General features: G+C 37.2%; 1 protein-coding gene across 2 annotated transcripts in view; it reads left to right on the forward strand.

Moving 5' to 3' along the window:
• The first annotated feature begins 18 nt into the window (after nt 1-18).
• The window catches only part of arhgap10 (Rho GTPase activating protein 10), an 84,474-nt gene continuing 63,148 nt past the window's right edge, over nt 19-21,344 (forward strand). The window contains exons 1-2 of one of the 2 annotated variants that reach the window (XM_066718451.1): nt 19-108; nt 215-435. In XM_066718451.1, coding sequence (XP_066574548.1) covers nt 282-435 — 154 coding nt within the window. In that variant the 5' untranslated portion in view covers nt 19-108; nt 215-281. Of the gene's footprint in view, nt 436-21,344 lie in introns of both variants that reach the window. The other variant, XM_066718449.1, reaches the window with a different exon arrangement.

Genomic DNA, 21,344 nt, shown 5'->3' on the forward strand with positions numbered 1-21,344 from the left:
GCGGGACTTCAATCTGCAGTTCAATTCAATCCTCCGCATGCAATAAGTGCATGAAAATAGTTAAGCGGGGTGTCACAGTCGCGGCCAGTGTGTTTGCATCTCCGTAAGGTGGGTGCAGTGGATTTAAAAATACACATTCATAGGTTTCGTCGACGGTGAACTAGTTTCTAGACATCTCACGGATGCTGTTTAATCCTGGTAACTTTTCCACCAGAGTCCCCTGTGCCTGGGCTGATTAAGCGCGCTTTTGCTCAGGTTTGGGTCCTGTGATCCGCACAGCCATGGGACTGCAGCCGCTGGAGTTCAGCGAGTGCTATCTGGACAGTCCCTCCTTCAGAGAGAGGATAAAAGCCCACGAAGCCGAGTTGGATAAAACTAACAAATTCATCAAAGAACTGCACAAGGATGGGAAAAACCTGATCAATGCCACTAAACGTAAGTTACTGCTGGTTATTTAATGGGTTAATGGGGTTATTGTATAGATGGGTGCTGTACATTGTTTCAACAGTCCTCGTTAACTGACTCTTTCGCACAAACGTTTATATCTAATTATATTTATAGCAGCTAACCGAGGTACTTGCTGCTGACTGGGCATGTTTTCAGATTTATATATCTCCGATGTTGCCAGAATTGACTAGATTAATAAGGGGAAAATGCAGTCTTGTGTTTCGTGTATTCAGCCACTGCAAGTACTGCCATACCATATATGCACTTGTCTTGTTGAACTTGAGCAATGGATAAAGGCGTCAGCCAAATAAATACATATTAGTAAACCCCACCGACACGGATAGGTCTTTTGCAGATCTGTTATGTCAAAATGTGATCTGGTTTTAAGAAATGTCACAGGAAGGCGATGTTTCCTGCGGCGTTACAGTCGCTGTTCAAGGAGATACAGAAGTGACGCCCATAACTGTTGTGTGTTGTGTCAACTAAGTTACAGTACATTATGAAATATGTTTGTTTAATGTCTGAGTTGTGCATCATCGCTAGCCTTGGGGAAGAAGGGCTCTTATTACTTCAGTTTAACGTTGCGAGGTTTAATTGATGACTACCTGCATTGTCTAATGATTAAAACCGTACTGTCATGGGTTGTCCACACGTATGGCTTTTCCCAAGGTGATCCTGTGTACTTTGACTTGTGAGCACTTTGTGTATCTCTTGACAGTGGAGTATAGTGTTTGTATTGCAAATAAAACATGTCAATTATTGCTGAACTTTGCCCTCGTATTAGTTTTCTGAAGTACGGCTCTCCCAACTGGAGATCATCAATGTGTTTGTAATGTGACTTACAAACCTACAATATAAAATGATTAGTTTCTGTAGTAGTTTAATTATAATTAAACAATTATTTTTCTCTGAAATAATCATTTTATTGAACAACAACATTATTCAGTGCAGGGTTACAAAAAAAGGGTACTCCCGGGATGACACACCACATCATAGCATGTAATAATAATAATAATAATAATAATAATAAAAACACAGATGTAGGTTACATTGACGATGCAATAGCTTTCTGTCTCTAAAACCAGAACAGTTGCACGCTTGAGCAATACAAACACTTCACTGTGGCAAACTGCAATGTGCACTGACACTGATACAGAAATAGATTAACGGCAGGAAGATATTAAATGGCAAGAACATGCCTAAAATACCTACTGCCCAGATAAATCCAGAACCAGGTTACAAAAAGCTATAAGCTATTAGTCAGCTGAATATGTATTAGGCAATATTTGGTTCCACATCTGAATGTTAGATAAGTTGTATGAGCAATTGGGTGTATGTGCAATTTGCTAACAAGCTTATGTCACTTATTTTTTCCCCGCTTGTGCCTTTGTATACCGTAGCTCCTGAAACAAACATCCCATACTTTTTTAATGCTCTACTTTAAAGTTTCCTGTGATGTGTAAATAGTGGACTCTTGTACTTCTAAATGCATGGACTGTGGAATGTGCACAAGTGAAATAGCAAAGGTGTGATGTCACTGAAATACTTTAAACAGCCTAGACATTAGATTGTGTTAATTGTTGGAACTCCCTCTATGCTGACTTCCTCACATATTTGCAGGGTTTACACTGTGTTATAAAGATACAAGCCAAAGTTTGAAAGTTGTGAACAGCAGTAGAAAACAAAAATAGCTAAAAATGTGAACATGTGACTTGTATGGGCTATCCTCAAGATGTGTGTTCAGCACTTTAGATTGGGGGAGGAAAAACTCAAATAAGACTCTTAAGGAAGAGCTAAGCATTAATTCAAACATTAGTCTGCATGTATCATGCATCATGTATTTTCACTTACATAGGTGCAAAAAGACATTCTTGAACAATACTGTACAATTAGGCATTTTAAGTCTTTGTATTTTAATGAATGCACATTTGATTTCAAAAACAATATTCAAACAGCTGCTTAGACAGAAAAAAGATTTACAGCAGCATGTTTAAATTGTATAGTGGAGGAGCAGTCTGAAAGTAAAACGAGTTTAGTTTGGAATAATAGGAAAATCTACACCTACTGTAATAACTGTTTAAGAATTACGGAACAATAGTGATACGTGTGACAAATATCTGAGCTTTGGATTCTTAAAGGAGTTATTTTTCTGCAATTGGTAATGTTTGATAATGTAAATGTAATGTTTGTCGTATTTGTTTGCATAGTAAATAAACCCCCCAAAAGTTATACAAATACAGAAAACACCAGATAGGCAAGCTTGACATAGGTGTGGCTTTGTGAAGCATTTGGGTGTCTCGGAACTGAATTGTAAAATTTGCGATCATGGCATTAATCTTTGTTGGGCTCTAGAAATGTAGCTTCCAGACAGATGCAGTTTCAGCTCATATAGGCTAGTCCTCTTATTGTCATACACATGATACATTGTCATTATGAACTAGCTGTTTGTTAGAATGGTTGCCATTTAAATTGTCAATGAAGGAAAAAACAGAATGTGTAATTAGGATTTGCATGAGATGTGCACAGTGCACTCAAACGACGAATAGGTCCAGGGCTAATGTTTAAGAATTAGGCTACCTTAAGCACATTTATGTAACATGCTGCATTTCTGAAGGCCTGGGGAACATTTAAATGCTTTAGGCATGTGGAATGTAGGCTAGGAAGAATATTTGTCCAAAAGTTTTAAAGTAGCCTACCCTGTAGTTAAGGTACTGACATAGTGTTTGAGGTATATTAGGAATGCCTTTTTTGAATTATGCTTCCTACACTGTATTTCAGGACCTACAGACTAAGTTGCACAAAACTCATGGAAACAAATCAGATACTAGGCTTAAAATATAAACAAGACAAAACATTTTGTGAGATGGTTATATGGTTATTATTTCTTAAATGCTGTAGCTTAAGGGGCGTTTCTCACCTACAATTTGATGCGTATTGAAGTGCAGTTTTGTCTGTTTGGATCTAAGCCTATATATTAAACTTCTTACGGATCAAACCAAACAGACCAAGACCAATAGAAAGGAGTGGTCTTGGTTAGTTTGAAAGCAAACTCCAATACTGTAGTGTTTGTTTCGTCATAATGATGAGAAGTTGCCATTGTTTGCAATTCTCAAATGCCTGGTTTATTGAACACTGTGCACTTATCCTCAGCAGCTAGTATTACATGTACACAGCAGCAGTCCCTACAGTGAAAGACAGAGAGAGTTTCATGGTCTGGACCCTCTGTATTCCTTTAGATAGGCATGGCGCCAAGGGCAGCAAAGCCTATCAACATTTACCTAGCACCATCAGTTAACGCTGTACAGTGAGGGAAAAAAGTATTTGATCCCCTGCTGATTTTGTACGTTTGCCCACTGACAAAGAAATTATCAGTCTATAATTTTAATGGTAGGTGTATTTTAACAGTGAGAGACAGAATAACAGCAAAAAAATCCAGAAAAATGCATTTCAAAAAAGTTATAAATTGATTTGCATGTTAATGAGGGAAATAAGTATTTGATCCCCTATCAATCAGCAAGATTTCTGGCTCCCAGGTGTCTTTTATACAGGTAACGAGCTGAGATTAGGAGCACTCTCTTAAAGGGACTCTCCTAATCTCAGCTCGTTACCTGTATAAAAGACACCTGTCCACAGAAGCAATCAATCAATCAGATTCCAAACTCTCCACCATGGCCAAGACCAAAGAGCTGTCCAAGGATGTCAGGGACAAGATTGTAGACCTACACAAGGCTGGAATGGGCTACAAGACCATCGCCAAGCAGCTTGGTGAGAAGGTGACAACAGTTGGTGCGATTATTCGCAAATGGAAGAAACACAAAATAACTGTCAGTCTCCCTCGGTCTGGGGCTCCATGCAAGATCTCACCTCGTGGAGTTTCAATGATCATGAGAACGGTGAGGAATCAGCCCAGAACTACACGGGAGGATCTTGTTAATGATCTCAAGGCAGCTGGGACCATAGTCACCAAGAAAACAATTGGTAACACACTACGCCGTGAAGGACTGAAATCCTGCAGCGCCCGCAAGGTCCCCCTGCTCAAGAAAGCACATGTACAGGCCCGTCTGAAGTTGCCAATGAACATCTGAATGATTCAGAGGAGAACTGGGTGAAAGTGGTCTCAGATGAGACCAAAATCAAGCTCTTTGGCATCAACTCAACTCGCCGTGTTTGGAGGAGGAGGAATGACCCCAAGAACACAATCCCCACCGTCAAACATGGAGGTGGAAACATTATGCATTGGGGGTGTTTTTCTGCTAAGGGGACAGGACAACTGCACCGCATCAAAGGGACGATGGACGGGGCCATGTACCGTCAAATCTTGGGTGAGAACCTCCTTCCCTCAGCCAGGGCATTGAAAATGGGTCGTGGATGGGTAATCCAGCATGACAATGACCCAAGACACACAGCCAAGGCAACAAAGGAGTGGCTCAAGAAGAAGCACATTAAGGTCCTGGATTGGCCTAGCCAGTCTCCAGACCTTAATCCCATAGAAAATCTGTGGAGGGAGCTGAAGGTTCGAGTTGCCAAACGTCGGCCTCGAAACCTTAATGACTTGGAGAGGATCTGCAAAGAGGAGTGGGACAAAATCCCTCCTGAGATGTGTGCAAACCTGGTGGCCAACTACGAGAAAAGTATGACCTCTGTGATTGCCAACAAGGGTTTTGCCACCAAGTACTAAGTCGAAGGGGTCAAATACTTATTTCACTCATTAACATGCAAATCAATTTATAACTTTTTTGAAATGCGTTTTTCTGGATTTTTTTGTTGTTATTCTGTCTCTCACTGTTAAAATACACCTACCATTAAAATTATAGACTGATCATTTCTTTGTCAGTGGGCAAACGTACAAAATCAGCAGGGGATCAAATACTTGTTTCCCCCACTGTATGTATGCTTCAGATAGTGGACCCCAGTTATATTGACATATACAGATTTGGTGCTAACAAGGGCTATGAACACATTATACAGGTTGTTATACAGATTACCTCTCTGAACACCCTGTCATTTTTCAGAGGTTTCCAGGGTTGGCCAGGATTTGCTCAGAGGTGGTGCTGTGCTCTGAGACATCCCTGCAGAAATACTGTAGCTCTTATTCGGTATACAGGATTTTAAATGTAAATGTATCTGAAGATTTTTTTTCTTGTTTGATGTGTTTGACACAAAGATTAAAGAAAATACAAAAAACATTCTCTTTACTGATAACCACAAATAGGAACTAGTATACAATGTTTTGCAAAACTCATTTGTGGTAGTGAAAAGACAGTTTTATCTTATTTTCCTTATTGCTTTTTTAGGTCAGTACTGGGTCATCTTATAATTTAGTAATTGATCTTGGGCCAAAAAGAGACATTGGAGTGCTCTCTTCAGTCACAGTGTAATATGGGTGTAGTTCTATGCAGCTAAAAAGAACATACATGCCTATTGCACAGTTTATAAAAAGTAAAAAAGGAGCGTGTTTTATGAACCAATAAAATATATTATTTTCAATATGTATTTGTATGTTTTGTGTTGTGTATGCAGTGCATGCAGTTTATTTTTCAAATCAATTATAGTCTGCACTATGAAGGAAAATATCAAGTGAAGAACACAACTGTTTCTGATTGAGCTGGAAAGCCCTCCAGTCATAACGTTCATCAGATGTTTTGTCACGATGTGCTAATTTTGAGCAAAAGGAACACACAGGGCTTCTAAAGACAGTTTCCTCAAAATGCCAAGTTTTCCTTTTTGGAAAATGTCCTGCAAACACTCACCCATCTCTGCACTTAATTCATAATGGGAGAACCCCTTTCTTCCACCAATTAATAATAATACATAGTGAATTCTCAAGGCTAATCCATAAATATACTGTAGGCTAATCAGTGTGCCAGGAATTCAAATGTAATCTAAATAGTTAGATAGGGTTTAATTTAACCACTGTTTTTCACTTTTATATTACTAGGAAACAGGGATTCAATACTATAACCTTTATTTCATGATCTTATACCCTGGCAAGGAGACTGACTTCAGACTGACCAGGGCCCTGCAGCAAAGCAATACCAAGAATGCTTTTGGAAAGACTTATTTATTGACTCATTAATATTAATAATTTTGCCCTAGTGTGCTATACTTTATACATTTTAGTAAGATTTAAAATTGAGAAGTATAACTTTCATCACAATCATGGCTACTGTAAATCCCCCAAAGGAGAACTGAGGAATGAGGAATGGTGGTTCGGTGAAACCAATTCCTGGTGTCTCTCAGGTACCAAGGGTAGAGTTCTAGGCGTCTAGTAACATTATGGACACTTTGAAACGGGACATACGGCTCCTGATTTTCCATGATTGCGGCCAGGATCACAGAGTTAAGGTTTGTAATTGGATTTGTGGATGTTAGCAACCGAATTTCATAACGTGCTTGCTTCCTGGTTTTTTAACCTTACTTAGCAAAATTATGTAATTTGAGTTAATTCAATGCATTATTTTGGTAGTAATTTGAGCAAGTGCAGGAAACAATATTTAAAGAGAGCTGAGGCATTTTTCAGAGATTTCTCTAACACTTTTTTACAGTTTAGATAATTATGAATTATCTAAACATAATTTGCATTAGTACTGCAACTTTTGAATATTACAAAAAATTCCAATAAATAAATGATACAAAATTGTAGTTCTTTAAAAACAAGCTTACAGGCAGTACATTATTACTGTTATTATTAATGACTCATAATATTCTGTATTGATAATAAAAATAATCTTATAATGATAATGCAACAATTAATTTAATCAGACAAGATGAGTGGTTTAGATACTGCTGTAGAATGTTATCGGGTTAGAAAGTGCATGCAAGATGATGAAGAGATTTTATGTGTTTTTTTTTCATGGAATCCCTCAAGCTGACAGAAACAGGAGCCCTATATAATATGTCGAGGCTAAAGTAAAATCTACCACCTAATGGATCCCAAGTTCTAGCAAGGAGATAAAGAGGACAAAGTTCTTTCTCACTGCAGCTGAATTTCAGCTAGTGAGGAGTTTTGCTCACAATGTCTCAGATCTGAGTAAGAACCAAATGCAGTGTGTCAGTAATAATAGCTTACACATTGCAGAGGGATATCTCTGTTCATGTTGAAACTAAACACTGTGGTCTCTATGCCATCACACTCTGAGCTGGAGCCACACCTTAAGGTTTTGTGAAATATGACCTCCACAGGAATGGATCATTAGCTCTGCTCTAGCACAGTACATACGGGGTGGACTAATTGCTACTATATGTGCTACTCCGATGGGCTGCCATGAGAAAATCTATGGTAGCCCATTACTGTTTTTGGATAAACATTTTCATTTTCCTCACCATTACAAAACTTGTAAAGCTTGGCCTATTTTAGATCTGTTCATAGGCCAAATGTAAAAGTCTGTAAACTGATTACAGCATTTCTAAATGTTATTTTGTTTTGTTACTGAAATACAGAATAGAAATACCACCTTTCCCCAAAAGAAAAACAAACATAAAAACCACCAGCTTTTTACTTTTTTGTGGATTTGTTATGGAAAAATCTATATTGTTTTTCAATTTAAATAATAAAATACAAATTGAAGAAATTGCTGTAGAGGTGTCTTTCTATTAAAAATCCTTAAAATTGATCATCACTGTACTTTCAATAAGACACAATCTCTTCTCACAGACTTGATTTGGGTGGCTGTAGTGTGTAATTTTTCCGATTTTACATTTAATCTTGGATTAAATCAACATTGTAACCCAGTAGTTAATTACATGTTTTTGTTTGTGGAAGAAACCTCTGATGAAAACAAAATCTTGCATTTATGAAATCTTTGTAATTCACAATTAGTGGGTATTTTAATTAAATCCTAAGCCCTTTGTTTGACCTGTTTGCAGAAATACTGTATCTTCCTCTTTTTAAACTGGCTTAGAGATTGACCTTGGGTGTGCACATTATTTGGTTTGTGTTTTATCTGATGATTAATATCTCTGAGAGGATCTTACTATTTCAGTGCTGCACTGCACTTTTTTTAAAAACAAAAATTGAAACAAAAAAACCAGATGCTGGTGCTAGTCCCAGGGGCTTTAAAACCTCAATGTTAAGTAATCTGAAAATGATATTTCGTATAGGTTTGTCCATTCTTGATAAGGTAGTGTTTTAGTGGGCATACCTAGCTAGTAGAACATTGCATTCCATTATATGGGCCTATACGTTTTGTGAATTACCATGTTCTCTAGTTTCAGCTTCGTTAAGGTCTTGTTCTTGTTTTTATATTAGTATTCAAGCACACAATCTGCTTTATGTAATTGGAAATTAAAATTAAATCGATAATTAAGCTAAACAAACTTAATTATCTTTGATACTATATAGTTGAAACAATACCTTTTTATTAAGCAATTGAGCTGGTCCATGCGGGCTCTAACGTTTGATAGATGACCGCGACAGGACTTATACATCCCAAGCTGAAGTCAAGATCATCTATTTCTGATATTTTGTCCAGTATCCTTCCACTGAGAAACATAGACCCCGTTCACACTTGAGCATTAGGCCGCCCCAGGGCCTATATCCTTGTGTGATGGCAGTTTTAATGTGCTTTAGCTCAATCCTACCGACCCCATTGGTAAAATTAAGCTTTGAGTGGACTTGACTGCCCTTTAGTCTTGGACAGTGAAGTCACTGGCTGATTTTGTCTGTATGCTGTTGACTAATTTTCAATGCCTCCTCTGTTTTCCTTCAACAACAACAACAGAAAAAAGAACAATAAAATTAATGTCTTTGAATACTGTTAAGGAAGTTTTCTTTCACAGACTATACTGAACTTTAGTAACTGCCCTTTTTTGCAGATGTGCTGTTCAGTGCATTTAGTCAGTGAGCCCAACCCTGCTCCCTGAGAGCCACAGTTCTGCCGGTGTAAAATCATTGTTAATTGTTTGGATACTTAAGAAAATGAAACTGAAAACTCTGACATTTTCCTCGTCTAAACAAAATTGCCTGTATGGAATCTTTTCTTGCCTCTAACTGCTGTCACCTACCTGTTCACGGTGGTTCTTAGGCGTATCTGATTTCCTGCTCATCTTCCAGCGCCTCCACGTTGCCCTCCAGGGTGTAAGGAAGCAGGAGCCATTGCCCTTCCATCTGTCCTTCTTCAATGTGAGGCTCTCTGTTGGTGCCCTCTGAATTTGGGGATAACAGGCGAGATTTTCCATTCCCTCAGTTCGTCTTTATTGTTTGATTGATTTGTGTATTTAGTTGAGATTTCTCTTAGTTGTTGAAACGTCTAATGATATGTATATAGGGCTTGCATTGTGATTGTGTGGTTAGTCTTTCTTATAGTTGATCTGAACATCTGGTAACATGACAGTCTGAACAGTCCCTGTAGTATTCCTATGGAACTTGTTGCTGGAGGCAGAGCATCATTCAGGGAGTGGGTTAGCTGTTAAAATTGCGGACCAGTTGCTCTTTCCTGTGGATTTGCTGTCCAGTAGCTGCGAATTGAGCTCATTGTGGTGTCCTGTAACTTACATGATTTCCCTTGTCAAAACACTCATTTATATGAATTGTATTATTACTACACAAATAATATACCACATGTAAAGGGCCATCCTTAGTGTAGCTCCTTAGTGTAACGCCTACTAAAGAGGAAAATACATTTGGGCATTTCTTCCAATTATATTCACCTTATTTTAATCGTTGTAGTCTATTCTAGTTTTGTTTTAGTATTATGATAGGATGGGATGCTTTTTTGGACATAATTTATTGTAATCTTTTTTTTATAACTATACAATAAAACAGAATTGGAAAGTTAATTTGAAGAGTCTTCCCACATTTAAATTAATTTCTGAACAATGCATACTCCCCCCCCCCCCCCCCCCCCCACACACACACACACACACACACACACACAGGTGAATCAATAACATAAACGTTGAGCTTGCAGATTATAATGGCTATTTATTTACCATCTGAATGGCATCATACTCGGCCACTTTTGTCACTCAATAAACACAGAGATACCATTTATTCCAGGGGCTGTCTTTTAAAGTCACTGGAAAATTTGGTGTCCCCCCTTTGTAAATCAAGCAGGAGCTATCCAAAAATCTCCAGACATATACTGCTAGTGTGTCTCTCTAAGTGCATATTTATGCAATCAAGTAGTGAGTGGTAATTTGTATTTTTTCACCAGCTATTAATGTCACCCATATAGGGCTGTGAATAATTTTAGCAACATACTGCTGGTGGTCGGACAACAAGTCAATGAAAATCAACATCGGGCATATTTCTTTACCAAAACACTTCCTTCCACATAGTAATAAACACTGCTGGTCTTGTCTGAAGAAGGCTGTTGCCCATGAAGATACAAACATAACAACTTGCTCATTTGCCACCTACCACCCCTTAGACCATAGCTGTATCTTGGAAGTTGGTTCTGCCCAGCAAAACTAATCATCAACAAATTGAGAGATAAGTGAGAGAATCTTAAAAGCATAAATGCAGGACTGGAAATTAAGATTGTTCAATCGCCCCTGGCGAGTATTTTGAAGGCAGGGTGACAAATATGAATGACTAGACCACCTGGAATTTTGTCAGTAAGAACAACAACAAACAGTTTTTTATCCCCCTGTGACTTCGTTGTATTGCAGTGCTTGATTGAGTTGCGTTGTTCGTATTCTATTTCACGCTGAACTAACTTCAATGACACAAGTCCACCTTAAGCTTTCCACACCTCTCCTCACGCCCCATCTTGGGGTAGATTCAATGGGTGAGTTCTTAAATCCAGTCGATGAGCAGATTCTGCGCAGAACATGTGATTTGTCTATCACACACCAAGGTTTTTGTCACTGAGAATTATTTGTACATAATTATCTGAGCATACTCTACACAGCACCTTGACTGAAAAACACACCCAGTCTTCCTAGGTATTCAGGATTCTCAGCTTGTGAGCTGAGCTAACTTTAATGTTAGCTAAATCATGAAAGATGCATTGTTTTTTCTCAAACCTCTTTAATCTAACTGCAAAGAAATCTAAAAATTATACGAGTCTAGTGATGGGCGGTAGTACTGGTACCAGCAGTGCACCACGATATCTAATTGTAGAGGTTATTGTATTGTGAACTCCTAGGAGTACCGGCTGTACTACTGGGAGACGATCCAACCATGATTAATTTTATGTACACAATAAGCAAAACTATAATGTCTAAGACCAAAATATATATGAACTGGGGAAACTAACTTTTTCCCCCTTTAACTATCTATATGAATTAGGCTATAGTCTTTATATTTCTAAGAAGATATGTAGGATTACAATATAATGTATATGACAGTAAATGCATGAAGCAAACCCTAAAATAGCATGGGTTTGCGTATTATATATTTACATTAACCATCTCTGTATTGTGCTGAAGGACTGACAGTTTATGCAATTTTCTGTTTTGCAGGTTTGCTAAATCTAGATAAACAAATAAAGGCTGTCGCATATCAGTGCTATTTGTATTTAAATATGAACACTGCATTATAGTCCTGTCATATATGCTGTGCCCACATTAAGTTAATTGGCAGTTTTTATACTGTAATTTTCTGGATTGTAAATCTCTTTTGGTGACTATACGTCTCTGCATTTTTAGGTTTGGTTTCATTATAGCAGTGTGCAGAGGCATCTTGGTCTTAAATTGCATGTTTACACCCACAGTAATACTAATAAAATATATATAAAAGCTTTGGAATTGTTTAGGAAAATGTTAGTGTACTGGCAAACTCACTGTAATTAGGTAATTTAGGCTTTTCTGCCAAAAAGATTGTCAAACTCTTGGGAGACCTGAAGTAATGCAAACAATGTGAACTTGTGTTTGTTTCCAGAAATTAAAAATAATTTGTGATATTAAAATTTAGATTATATTTTTGTGTTTGAAAAGGGATGTTTTGAGATGTGGGTTTCAGCTAGTAGAATAGGATCAGTATTTCAGTTGGGAATGTATTTACGGTCTCCTACGAGCACCATTATTCCGATTTAAACCAGGTTAATTTGGTGGAAAAAAACACGGATATGAAATTTCAGTCTTTGTTTCTCTGTAGCCTATAGCCTCTGAGTTTTCTGTATTGAATACCAGCCTAAGATTGACGTTTATTTATTTAACTAATCTATGAATATTTCTTGCAGTTACACCCTTGTAATGTTCTATGTTGATAGGATTGTATGATGTAAGTATTAACCTTTCTGGAAAAGCTGGATCAAAAGAAAAAATATACACCATTACATTTTCTAAAATTTAAAAATGCTTAAGTATAATCAATTATAAAGTAGTTCAATGTCTTGTCCATTTCCTAATGGTGTGTTTATGGAAAGCTGATTTGGTTATTCTGGCTGTAACCTTTTTTTTTTTTTTTTGGATGCTAAATGTTTCCATATTTCAGTATTTTGGGTTTTTCCATTGTACGGGTTTGACTTTGCATCAATTTCAAGAGGGATGGGAATCACATAGGTTTATTCATGAGAAGGACAAGGCTCTATGGATAAATATGATGTAACAGGGATTCTGTCATGATGGATTAGTATTGCTTAAAACTGGAAAAAGTTTACTTGGAACATAATGGAGAGGGCCCCTGGAGAGGAAGAGGTGGGAAGAAATGCGGGGAATTAAAATGGAAAGGTCAGCGTGCCTGAAACAGGAAAGCTCTAGACAAGGGACTGTTTTGGTTTTGTTTTTTCATTTACTGCGTTAATTTAACTTCTTGAAGTAAAAACACTACAACATATGTGACAAACTAGATAAGGTAAAGAATGAAATGCAAAATTCAATGTGATCTTACTCTTTCCTTTTCATTTTTCCTATAGCAAATGTGAGCAACCATTATAAAAGTTGGCCCAAACACAACCTGTGAGAACCTCTCTTTAATATAGACACTGATAGACAATTGAGAATATATTTTCCTCAGACCACAGCCTGTAGACTTGAAAAAGGATTTCCCCTAACTTTTTAAGAAATAGTGGTCAAATTTCCCATGTGGTCAAATGCTGGTTTTCTTCCTAACACTGAATAAATAATCCAGTGCTTTCTAGACAAAAGCTTGATATGTTCATGGTGAATACAGCTTTAAATGAACTCATTCACATCTGCTTAGTTTCTGGGTGATATGCTGTATTATGCTGTAATGCAGCTGCTGCCTTTTTTTTTTTCTATGAAGATTGTCATAATTTATTGTACTTTCTACTTACTATATTTCAGTATAGTTAATGGTAGTCTAGACATTGCAATACAAATAATTTGTCATAGTTTTGTGTAGTTGTTTGATGCTAATCTTAAGCACTGGGTATCTTTATTTATTTTAATGACTTTCTTACATACATACACACTGCTTGTATACATTTTACCTTGATATCCATAAACTTGGTTCCTGCATGTAGGCCTATGTGTTGGGCTAAATTAATTGTCAAATATTATACACTTAATAAAATTAGAACTACACTAGAACTTTGGTGCCCCTTTCAGTTGTTCATAAGTGGCCATTTCTATTTCTGTGCAAGATAGGTCTAAATTAGCTACAATACATGTTATAGTCCAATTTTCAAGTGTACTTACATGTATGTGTAAAATTCCGACCAGGCAGGGTTTGCACTGCACTCTGTTTTTTCCTTGTACCAGTGATATTCACATGTGGATGATGCAGTCTCAAATGAGTAACGTGCATGGTTAAAACTAGACTGTGTTCATTCGGTACCGAACGCGTACCGAACCCAACATCCTGTACCAAACGGTATGGATAGGTGTACCGTTAAAACCCTAGTAAAAAACGCTGCCTTCAGTGCATATTTGACACAATTTCTCTCTGACAGGGAGAGATTTTAGGGATCCATGCTAGAAAATGTCTGTTTTGCATGCTAACCACAAAAAATTAAGTATTGGCAGATATTATATTGGTAATTGGGGAAATTTAGCATGCTGTGGAAGGAAAGTGCTGCCAGTGAACTGGTTCTGAGATTAAAGGGAAGTGAATTGCAATCCGTTCACTCTCATATTTTATTTACACCATCGGTCACTGCATACCTTCCCTATTAGTGGTATCGTACCCAAAAAAATCGGTCAGGCTCTAGTTTATCATCGTTGCAACCTGATATTTAAGTATTTAACCTCATCTGCATTTGTGCTTATTTGTAAAAACATATTGGAAGTGCAGAATGTTAAATTGTAACTTCCTAAATGTTTGTGGTTATTCCTGTGTGGTTTGTTGCTCATGTTCTTACTAGACGTTCCTACAATCAAAGGTCTACCAGTTACAAGACTAAATGGGGAGGCAGGGATTACAATTGTAATACAGTTGTATATCTTGTAGTTTTATAAGTGTTGAAATTACTAAATATGTCCATGACCTATGGTATTCATTACACATACTGTACAAAACTGAATGCCTGCCTTGTTTCTGATCTATTGTTAGGTGTCTCTTTGTTCTGTGAATTATTTTAAACCTTTTTCCAGATTTCTACATGATCAGGTTGTATATGATGTTGTACAGATGTTCTGCAAATAATATATGTATATGTATGTGTGCATCTTGGCCAGTTACAATCCTACAGAATGTCTTTGAAAAGAGCATAGCCGGGAAAGTGTTAGTGAATTTATTTAGTTTTTGTTGTAGTTTCCACTTTTACTTGAATGCTGGTACATTCAAAATGTAGCCTAAAGTTTAGACAGGGAAGATAAATTATTGTATGTCTTAGCAATTGCCCTTTAATTGTGGTTGCCACTACCTGAAGTTAATGCCACTAGAAAAAAGATGGTGTTGGGAACTGAAGAGTAGTGGTGTCCATTCACATGGACAGTAAGTAAGATAATCAGGGTGCAGATTGTAATTCTGAGAGATTACTAGTGTCACAGTGATGAATATTGAGTAATGTCCTAATAATGGAACTTTTGTATCTGGAAATTCAGAGTGGCCTAAACAAACTGAAAGTGATTGTTCAGTCTGCATTAGGGTGGGAGTAGGTCTGTGCTATATGACGATATATATCGTATGACGATAGAAAAACGTCTATCGTTTCATATTATGCTATATCGTTTATATCGTGTTGTCGCAAATCGCAATCTTTACGGCAGTATGTTTCGTCATTAGGACGCTTTCCGTTCTTCCTGGTTCTTCCACACGTGTCGGATGCGGCAAGAAATGAGCATCAGAAACACAGACAGACAGGAGGAGAGAGACCTGACACACAATAACCAACACAACCAGAGATACTGTAATGCGCAAGCGCACACGGTCCGCCCGCTCTCCTCGCCGGCTGAACTCGATCTGCAAGCACCCCCACCCCCGCTAATTTAGACTGATATCATTTGTATAAAATTCATAATAACCTTTGTTTGCATTTTAATGAATTGGAAAGCAATGCAAACTCATGCAGAAAGTATAATTTTATTTTTATTAAGATGGTGAAGTGGTTCAACAGTTCAATTATTATTATTATTATTATTATTATTATTATTATTATTATTATTATTATTAATATTATAACTATTTTGTATTAACAACATGCTGTATTTGTAAGTAGAATCGAGACGCGACAGTCACAGGAGAAATGTCTGTCCAGCAGATGTTAATGCGCCGCTATAGACCCGGCTGTGGTAAATATAACTGAATCTGTACCTTTACAGCGCATGTGCTGCGTGATCACATGACTTGTGTTATTGTTGTTATGTGACAGTAAATCATACTGTGTATATTTATATATGTGCTCTGAGGAAGATAAGTCGAAACGCGTAAGCATTATGATGTTCACTTTTTCTCTAATAAATAATTTTTGAGACATCGGTGAATATGGACTGTTTTTAGATGGGAGCTGCTGTCCTTCCTTCCTTGACCGGATAATTGTTCTATATAAAATCCCTGGGATAAGGCACCCCGCATTTCAGATGTATTAAAACTATTGTAACGCCAGCTATTTTTAAACTTATATATATATACATATACATATACACATATATATATATATATATATATATATATATACATATACACATATATATACATATATAATTTATTTTATCCCATAACAACATACAACACACGTAATAGTAATCACACAACACTTGCCCTGTAATGTGTTGCATTCTGCATATATTTACCATGACAGCCCGCATGTAGTATTTGTTAGTTTTGCTTATTGGAGGATTAACGAAATATTTGTAGTTTGAATGTCTTTCGTCTTTTTTTGTGGCTTGATTGGATAAAAACAAGAAATATCGAGATATTATTTTTAAGTCATATCGCCCAGCCCTAGGTGGGAGGTTCAGGTAGAGATGTAAATAATGGCATTCATGGGCTGTATTTGAGATGTGGATAATACTTGGTGAATATTCCAGTATCAATAAATGGGATTTCAGACATGTTCTTCTAAGAAATACACTGTTTCCCCATTTAATAAACAGTGTATTGCAAGTCTAAAGCCTGAGCACTGAAAACTGCCATATTTTTTATCTAAATTAAGATAGGTGTTCTAATAAATCCCGTTTTTTATTTCACTTGGTTTTGTCAAAGTCTAAGATAGTGACGGATGTATTATGATACAGTATAATTCCACTTTTCACCCTGGAGGAATATTTGAAATTCTACATTTCATTGCAGTTAACTAGCACTTATTTATAAAATGATGATGATGCTAATACTAATAATTTAACAGTTGGGAGAAATGTACCTTTTATATTGAATAAAACAAACTTGTACTTCTGTAAATCTGTAATGGTTTGGAGCAGTGCATAGAAATATGCATAGTCAGTATGCAGCAAATAAATGTGCAATTTAACTTTGTTAGGGATGCACCAATTGATAGTCAATAATCAGGCCAATATGGCAAAAATTTCTATATAAGAACATAAGAAAGTTTACAAACGAGAGGAGGCCATTCGACCCATCATTTGGTGTCCATTAATAAGTGATCCAAGGATCCTAACCAGTCTATTTTTTAATGTTCCAAATTTTCAGCATCTACAACATTGCAGGGGAGTTTGTTCAGATTGTGACTACTCTCTGTGTAAAGAAGTGTCTCCTGTTTTCCGTTTTGAATACCTTGTAGCCCAATTTCCATTTGTGTCCCCGGGTGCATGTGTCCCTGCTGATCTGTAAAAGCTCCTCTGGTTTGATGTGGTCAATGCCCATATCGGCTTTTACCACGTACTGATTAGGTGATCACCTGAACCAAATCTTATTTAACGAGGAAAGGTATATAAACCACTGCTGTAGTCATCACTATCCTCTTGCAGTAGGACCAGCTGGATGGCAAAAACAGTGCTAGTAGTACCTCGATAGTAATTGGAATCAAAAAATAACTATTGACCTTGCCAAAAGAGTTGAAAAGGAAAGTTTTCAGCGAAAACGACTCTCCACTGACCGGGATGACTGCCAACTCATTCGAATGTCACTCAACAACCGTAGGATGACATCAAGTGACCTACAAAAAGAATGGCAAACGGCAGCTAGGGTGAAGTGCACGGTGAGGACTGTTCGAAACAGGCTCCTATGGGCAGGGCTGAAGTCGTGCAAAGAGCCAGGCTGAGGTTTGCAAAAGACCATGAGGATTGGACCATAGAGGACTGGAGTAAGGTCATCTTCTCTGATGAGACACATTTTCAGCTTTGCCCAACACCTGGTCGTCTAATGGTTAGACAGAGACCTGGAGAGGCCTACAAGCCACAGTGTCTCGCACCCACTGTGAAATTTGGTGGAGGATCGGTGATGATCGGTGCTTCAGTAAGGCTGGAATCGGGCAGTTTTATCTTTGTGAAGGATGCATGAATCAAGCCACGTACAAGGTTGTCCTGGAAGAAAACTTGCTTCCTTCTGCTCTGACAATGTTCCCCAACTCTGAGGATTGGTTTTTCCAGCAGCACAATGCTCCATGACACACAGCAAGGTCAATGAAGGTGTAGATGTAGGAACACCAGATCAAGACCCTGTCTTGGCCAGACGAATCTCCAGACCTGAACCCCATTGAAAACCTCTGGAATGTGATAAAGAGGAGGATGGATGGTCACAAGCCATCAAACAAAGCTGAGCTGCTTGAATTTTTGTGCCAGGAGTGGCATAAAGTCACCCAACATCAGTGTGAAATACTGGTGGAGTGCATGCCAAGACGCATGAAAGCTGTGATTGAAAATCAGGGTTATTCCACCAAATATTGATTTCTGAACTCTTCTTAAAACATTAGTATTGTGTTGTTTAAAAATGAATATGAACTTATTGTCTTTGCATTATTCGAGGTCTGATAACACTGCATCTTTTTTGTTATTTTGACAAGTTGTCGTTTTCTGCAAATAAATGCTCTAAATGACAATATTTTTATTTGGAATTTGGGAGAACTGTTGTCAGTAGTTTATAGAATAAAACAAAAATGTAAATTTTACCCAAACACATACCTATAAATAGTAAAACCAGAGAAACTGATCATTTTGCAGTAGTCTCTTAATTTTTTTCATAGCTGTATATACAGTGGATGCATAAGTAGCCTATTTATCCCCCACATTTTCTTATTTTTACAATCTGGAATTAAAATGTATTTATATACAACAACTTGACTGTACAACATATTTTTAATTAATTAATTTTTAATTTAATTTAATTTAATTTTAATGAAACAAAAGTTAATGAAACATTAAAAACCGAAATGGGGTAGTTGTACTTGGTAGAACCACTTTTGCAGCAATTACAGCTCCAAGTATTTTTGGGAAAGTCTCCACCACATCTGGTTCTTGTAATTTTTGCCTATTCTTCTGGCAAAATCACTCAAGCTCTCTCAAATTTGATAACGGCAACTTTCAAATCTTTCCACAGATTCTCAATTCGATTGAGGTCTGGGTTTTGACTTGGCCATTCTAGTACATTCGGCTTCTTGTTTTAAACCCCTCCAGTGTAGTCTTGTCTGTGTTTAGGATCATTGTCTTGCTGAAAGGTGAACCTCAGCCCCAGTCCAAGGTCTCTTGCAGACTGAAGCACGTTTTCCTCTAGGATTTTCCTATATTTGGCTTCATCCATCTTGTCCTCATTCCTGACATGTTTCCCAGTCCCTGCAGATGAAAAGCATCCCCATAACATGATGCTGTCCCCAACATGCTTTACTGTGGGGATAGTGTTCTTAGGGAGATGAGCAGTGTTGATTTTGCCAAAAAGTAAAATTTGTCTTCTCCGACCAGAGAACCTTATGCCTCATCTTAAGCAATGGTTTTCTCTGTGCTACTCTTCCATATATCCCAGCTTAGTGTAGTACCCAGATAATGGTTGACATATGGACAGTTTCTCCCATCCTGGCAATGCAGCTCTGTACTCTGTAGCTCCTTCAGACTTACCATTGGCCTATTGGTGGCTTCTCTGACCACCAACCTCCTTGCCAGGTCGCTTATTTTCGGTGAGTCCTTACAGTATGTAATGCTGTGCAAGAAAATATTTACTAAAGAATTTCATGTAATTATAATTGGGGTTCATAGGCATTCACATGTATTAACTTTGTTTTGGCGAGTCATGCCTTGTGTACAGTCATGTCACAACATCAATTGATGTCTTAGGGCTTAAATCAAAAGCTAAGATTCCCCTCAGGCACTATTTAAAGACGGACTTATTCACGAGGCAAGCCTGTAGTGTCCAGTGTGCTTGCTATGCACCGAGTATTGCATGGGTCTCAAATATCACAGATGAAGCTGTTGAGTAGGAGATCAAATTCTGGCAGGGAGATATTAAATCTTGGCACAGCTGGGTGACTACAAAACTGAAAGCAATATTTCCCTTTCCAAAAACACCTTACAGATTTAAAGCTGTTCCCACCATTGTGTAAAATCTAATATTATTATGCACTGTCTTATGTCAGACTGGGATCCATGTCTGTCATGAAATTTAAGAACTAGTGCACTCTCCAAAATTATTGGTTTATATCTCATTTTATCATAAATGTACAGCAATCATGGTTTCCCACATAAATTTGCATTTAGGCAAGGCGATCTGTTACCAAATTGTTTAGAGCGGGGGTTTAGCTGTAGCAAATGAGAGTGGAGGGCATTCAAATGTATTTTTGTTGTTATTAATTTTATCATTTATTATAATTTTATTAATGGGAGATAAACAGGAACAAATAAATAAGACTAATAAGTTATGAGCCTTAATTCAATGTAGTTATTGAAATGCAGTGGGACTCAGTTTGGCAACGATATTATTCATTCCTGAGTAAAAATGTAAATCCTGTCTCAAAGTGTCCAGTGAACATGGAGCCATACACTCATAGACACTGCTGAATGGAAGACAAATCCTGTGCATCAAAAATCAGTATTGTGCATTGTACGTAAAATATAAATGTGTAAAACACACAAGTAGTAAAATGCTTTTTAAGTAATAAATTCCTATGTACGTAATGTGTTTCTTTCCTACAAAATATGTCCATTTCACTTGATCAATCTCTAATGAATCTAATTAATTTTCCTGAAGCAATTCCTAACATCAGTGGAAAACAATATAGCCCTAAAGATACATTCCACTCAGGAGCGGTTTAGTCATAGTTTTATTGTCCAGGGAAATCCCAGGCATGAAGAAAATTTAGGGGCTTTTATTAGAAAGAAACTAAAAACAATTTAGGCCTAACTGTACAAAGTAAAATGATATGATGGTTTCATGGTGTGATCTTCAGTTTAAGTAAACTGAAGAGAAACTGCATTTCTCCTAATTCCACTAGAGATGCATGTCATTATTAGACAATTAAATAATTCATAATTGAGTTACTTAATAATGTCATAATTTAAATGACTTTTAAAAGTTTTTATAATTGAAAACTTGGCAGATATCAAACTCTGGCATGCTGTTTCAGGATGTTTTGTCAAAACTTCCTGGATATCAGAAACACAATGGAAAAACTACAAAGCACCAGTGCTAATCATAATATTGTGATTTTTAATTTCCCTTCAAAATG

This window comes from Amia ocellicauda, chromosome 12 (assembly GCF_036373705.1).
Source record: "Amia ocellicauda isolate fAmiCal2 chromosome 12, fAmiCal2.hap1, whole genome shotgun sequence".
Taxonomy (NCBI): Eukaryota; Metazoa; Chordata; class Actinopteri; order Amiiformes; family Amiidae; genus Amia; species Amia ocellicauda.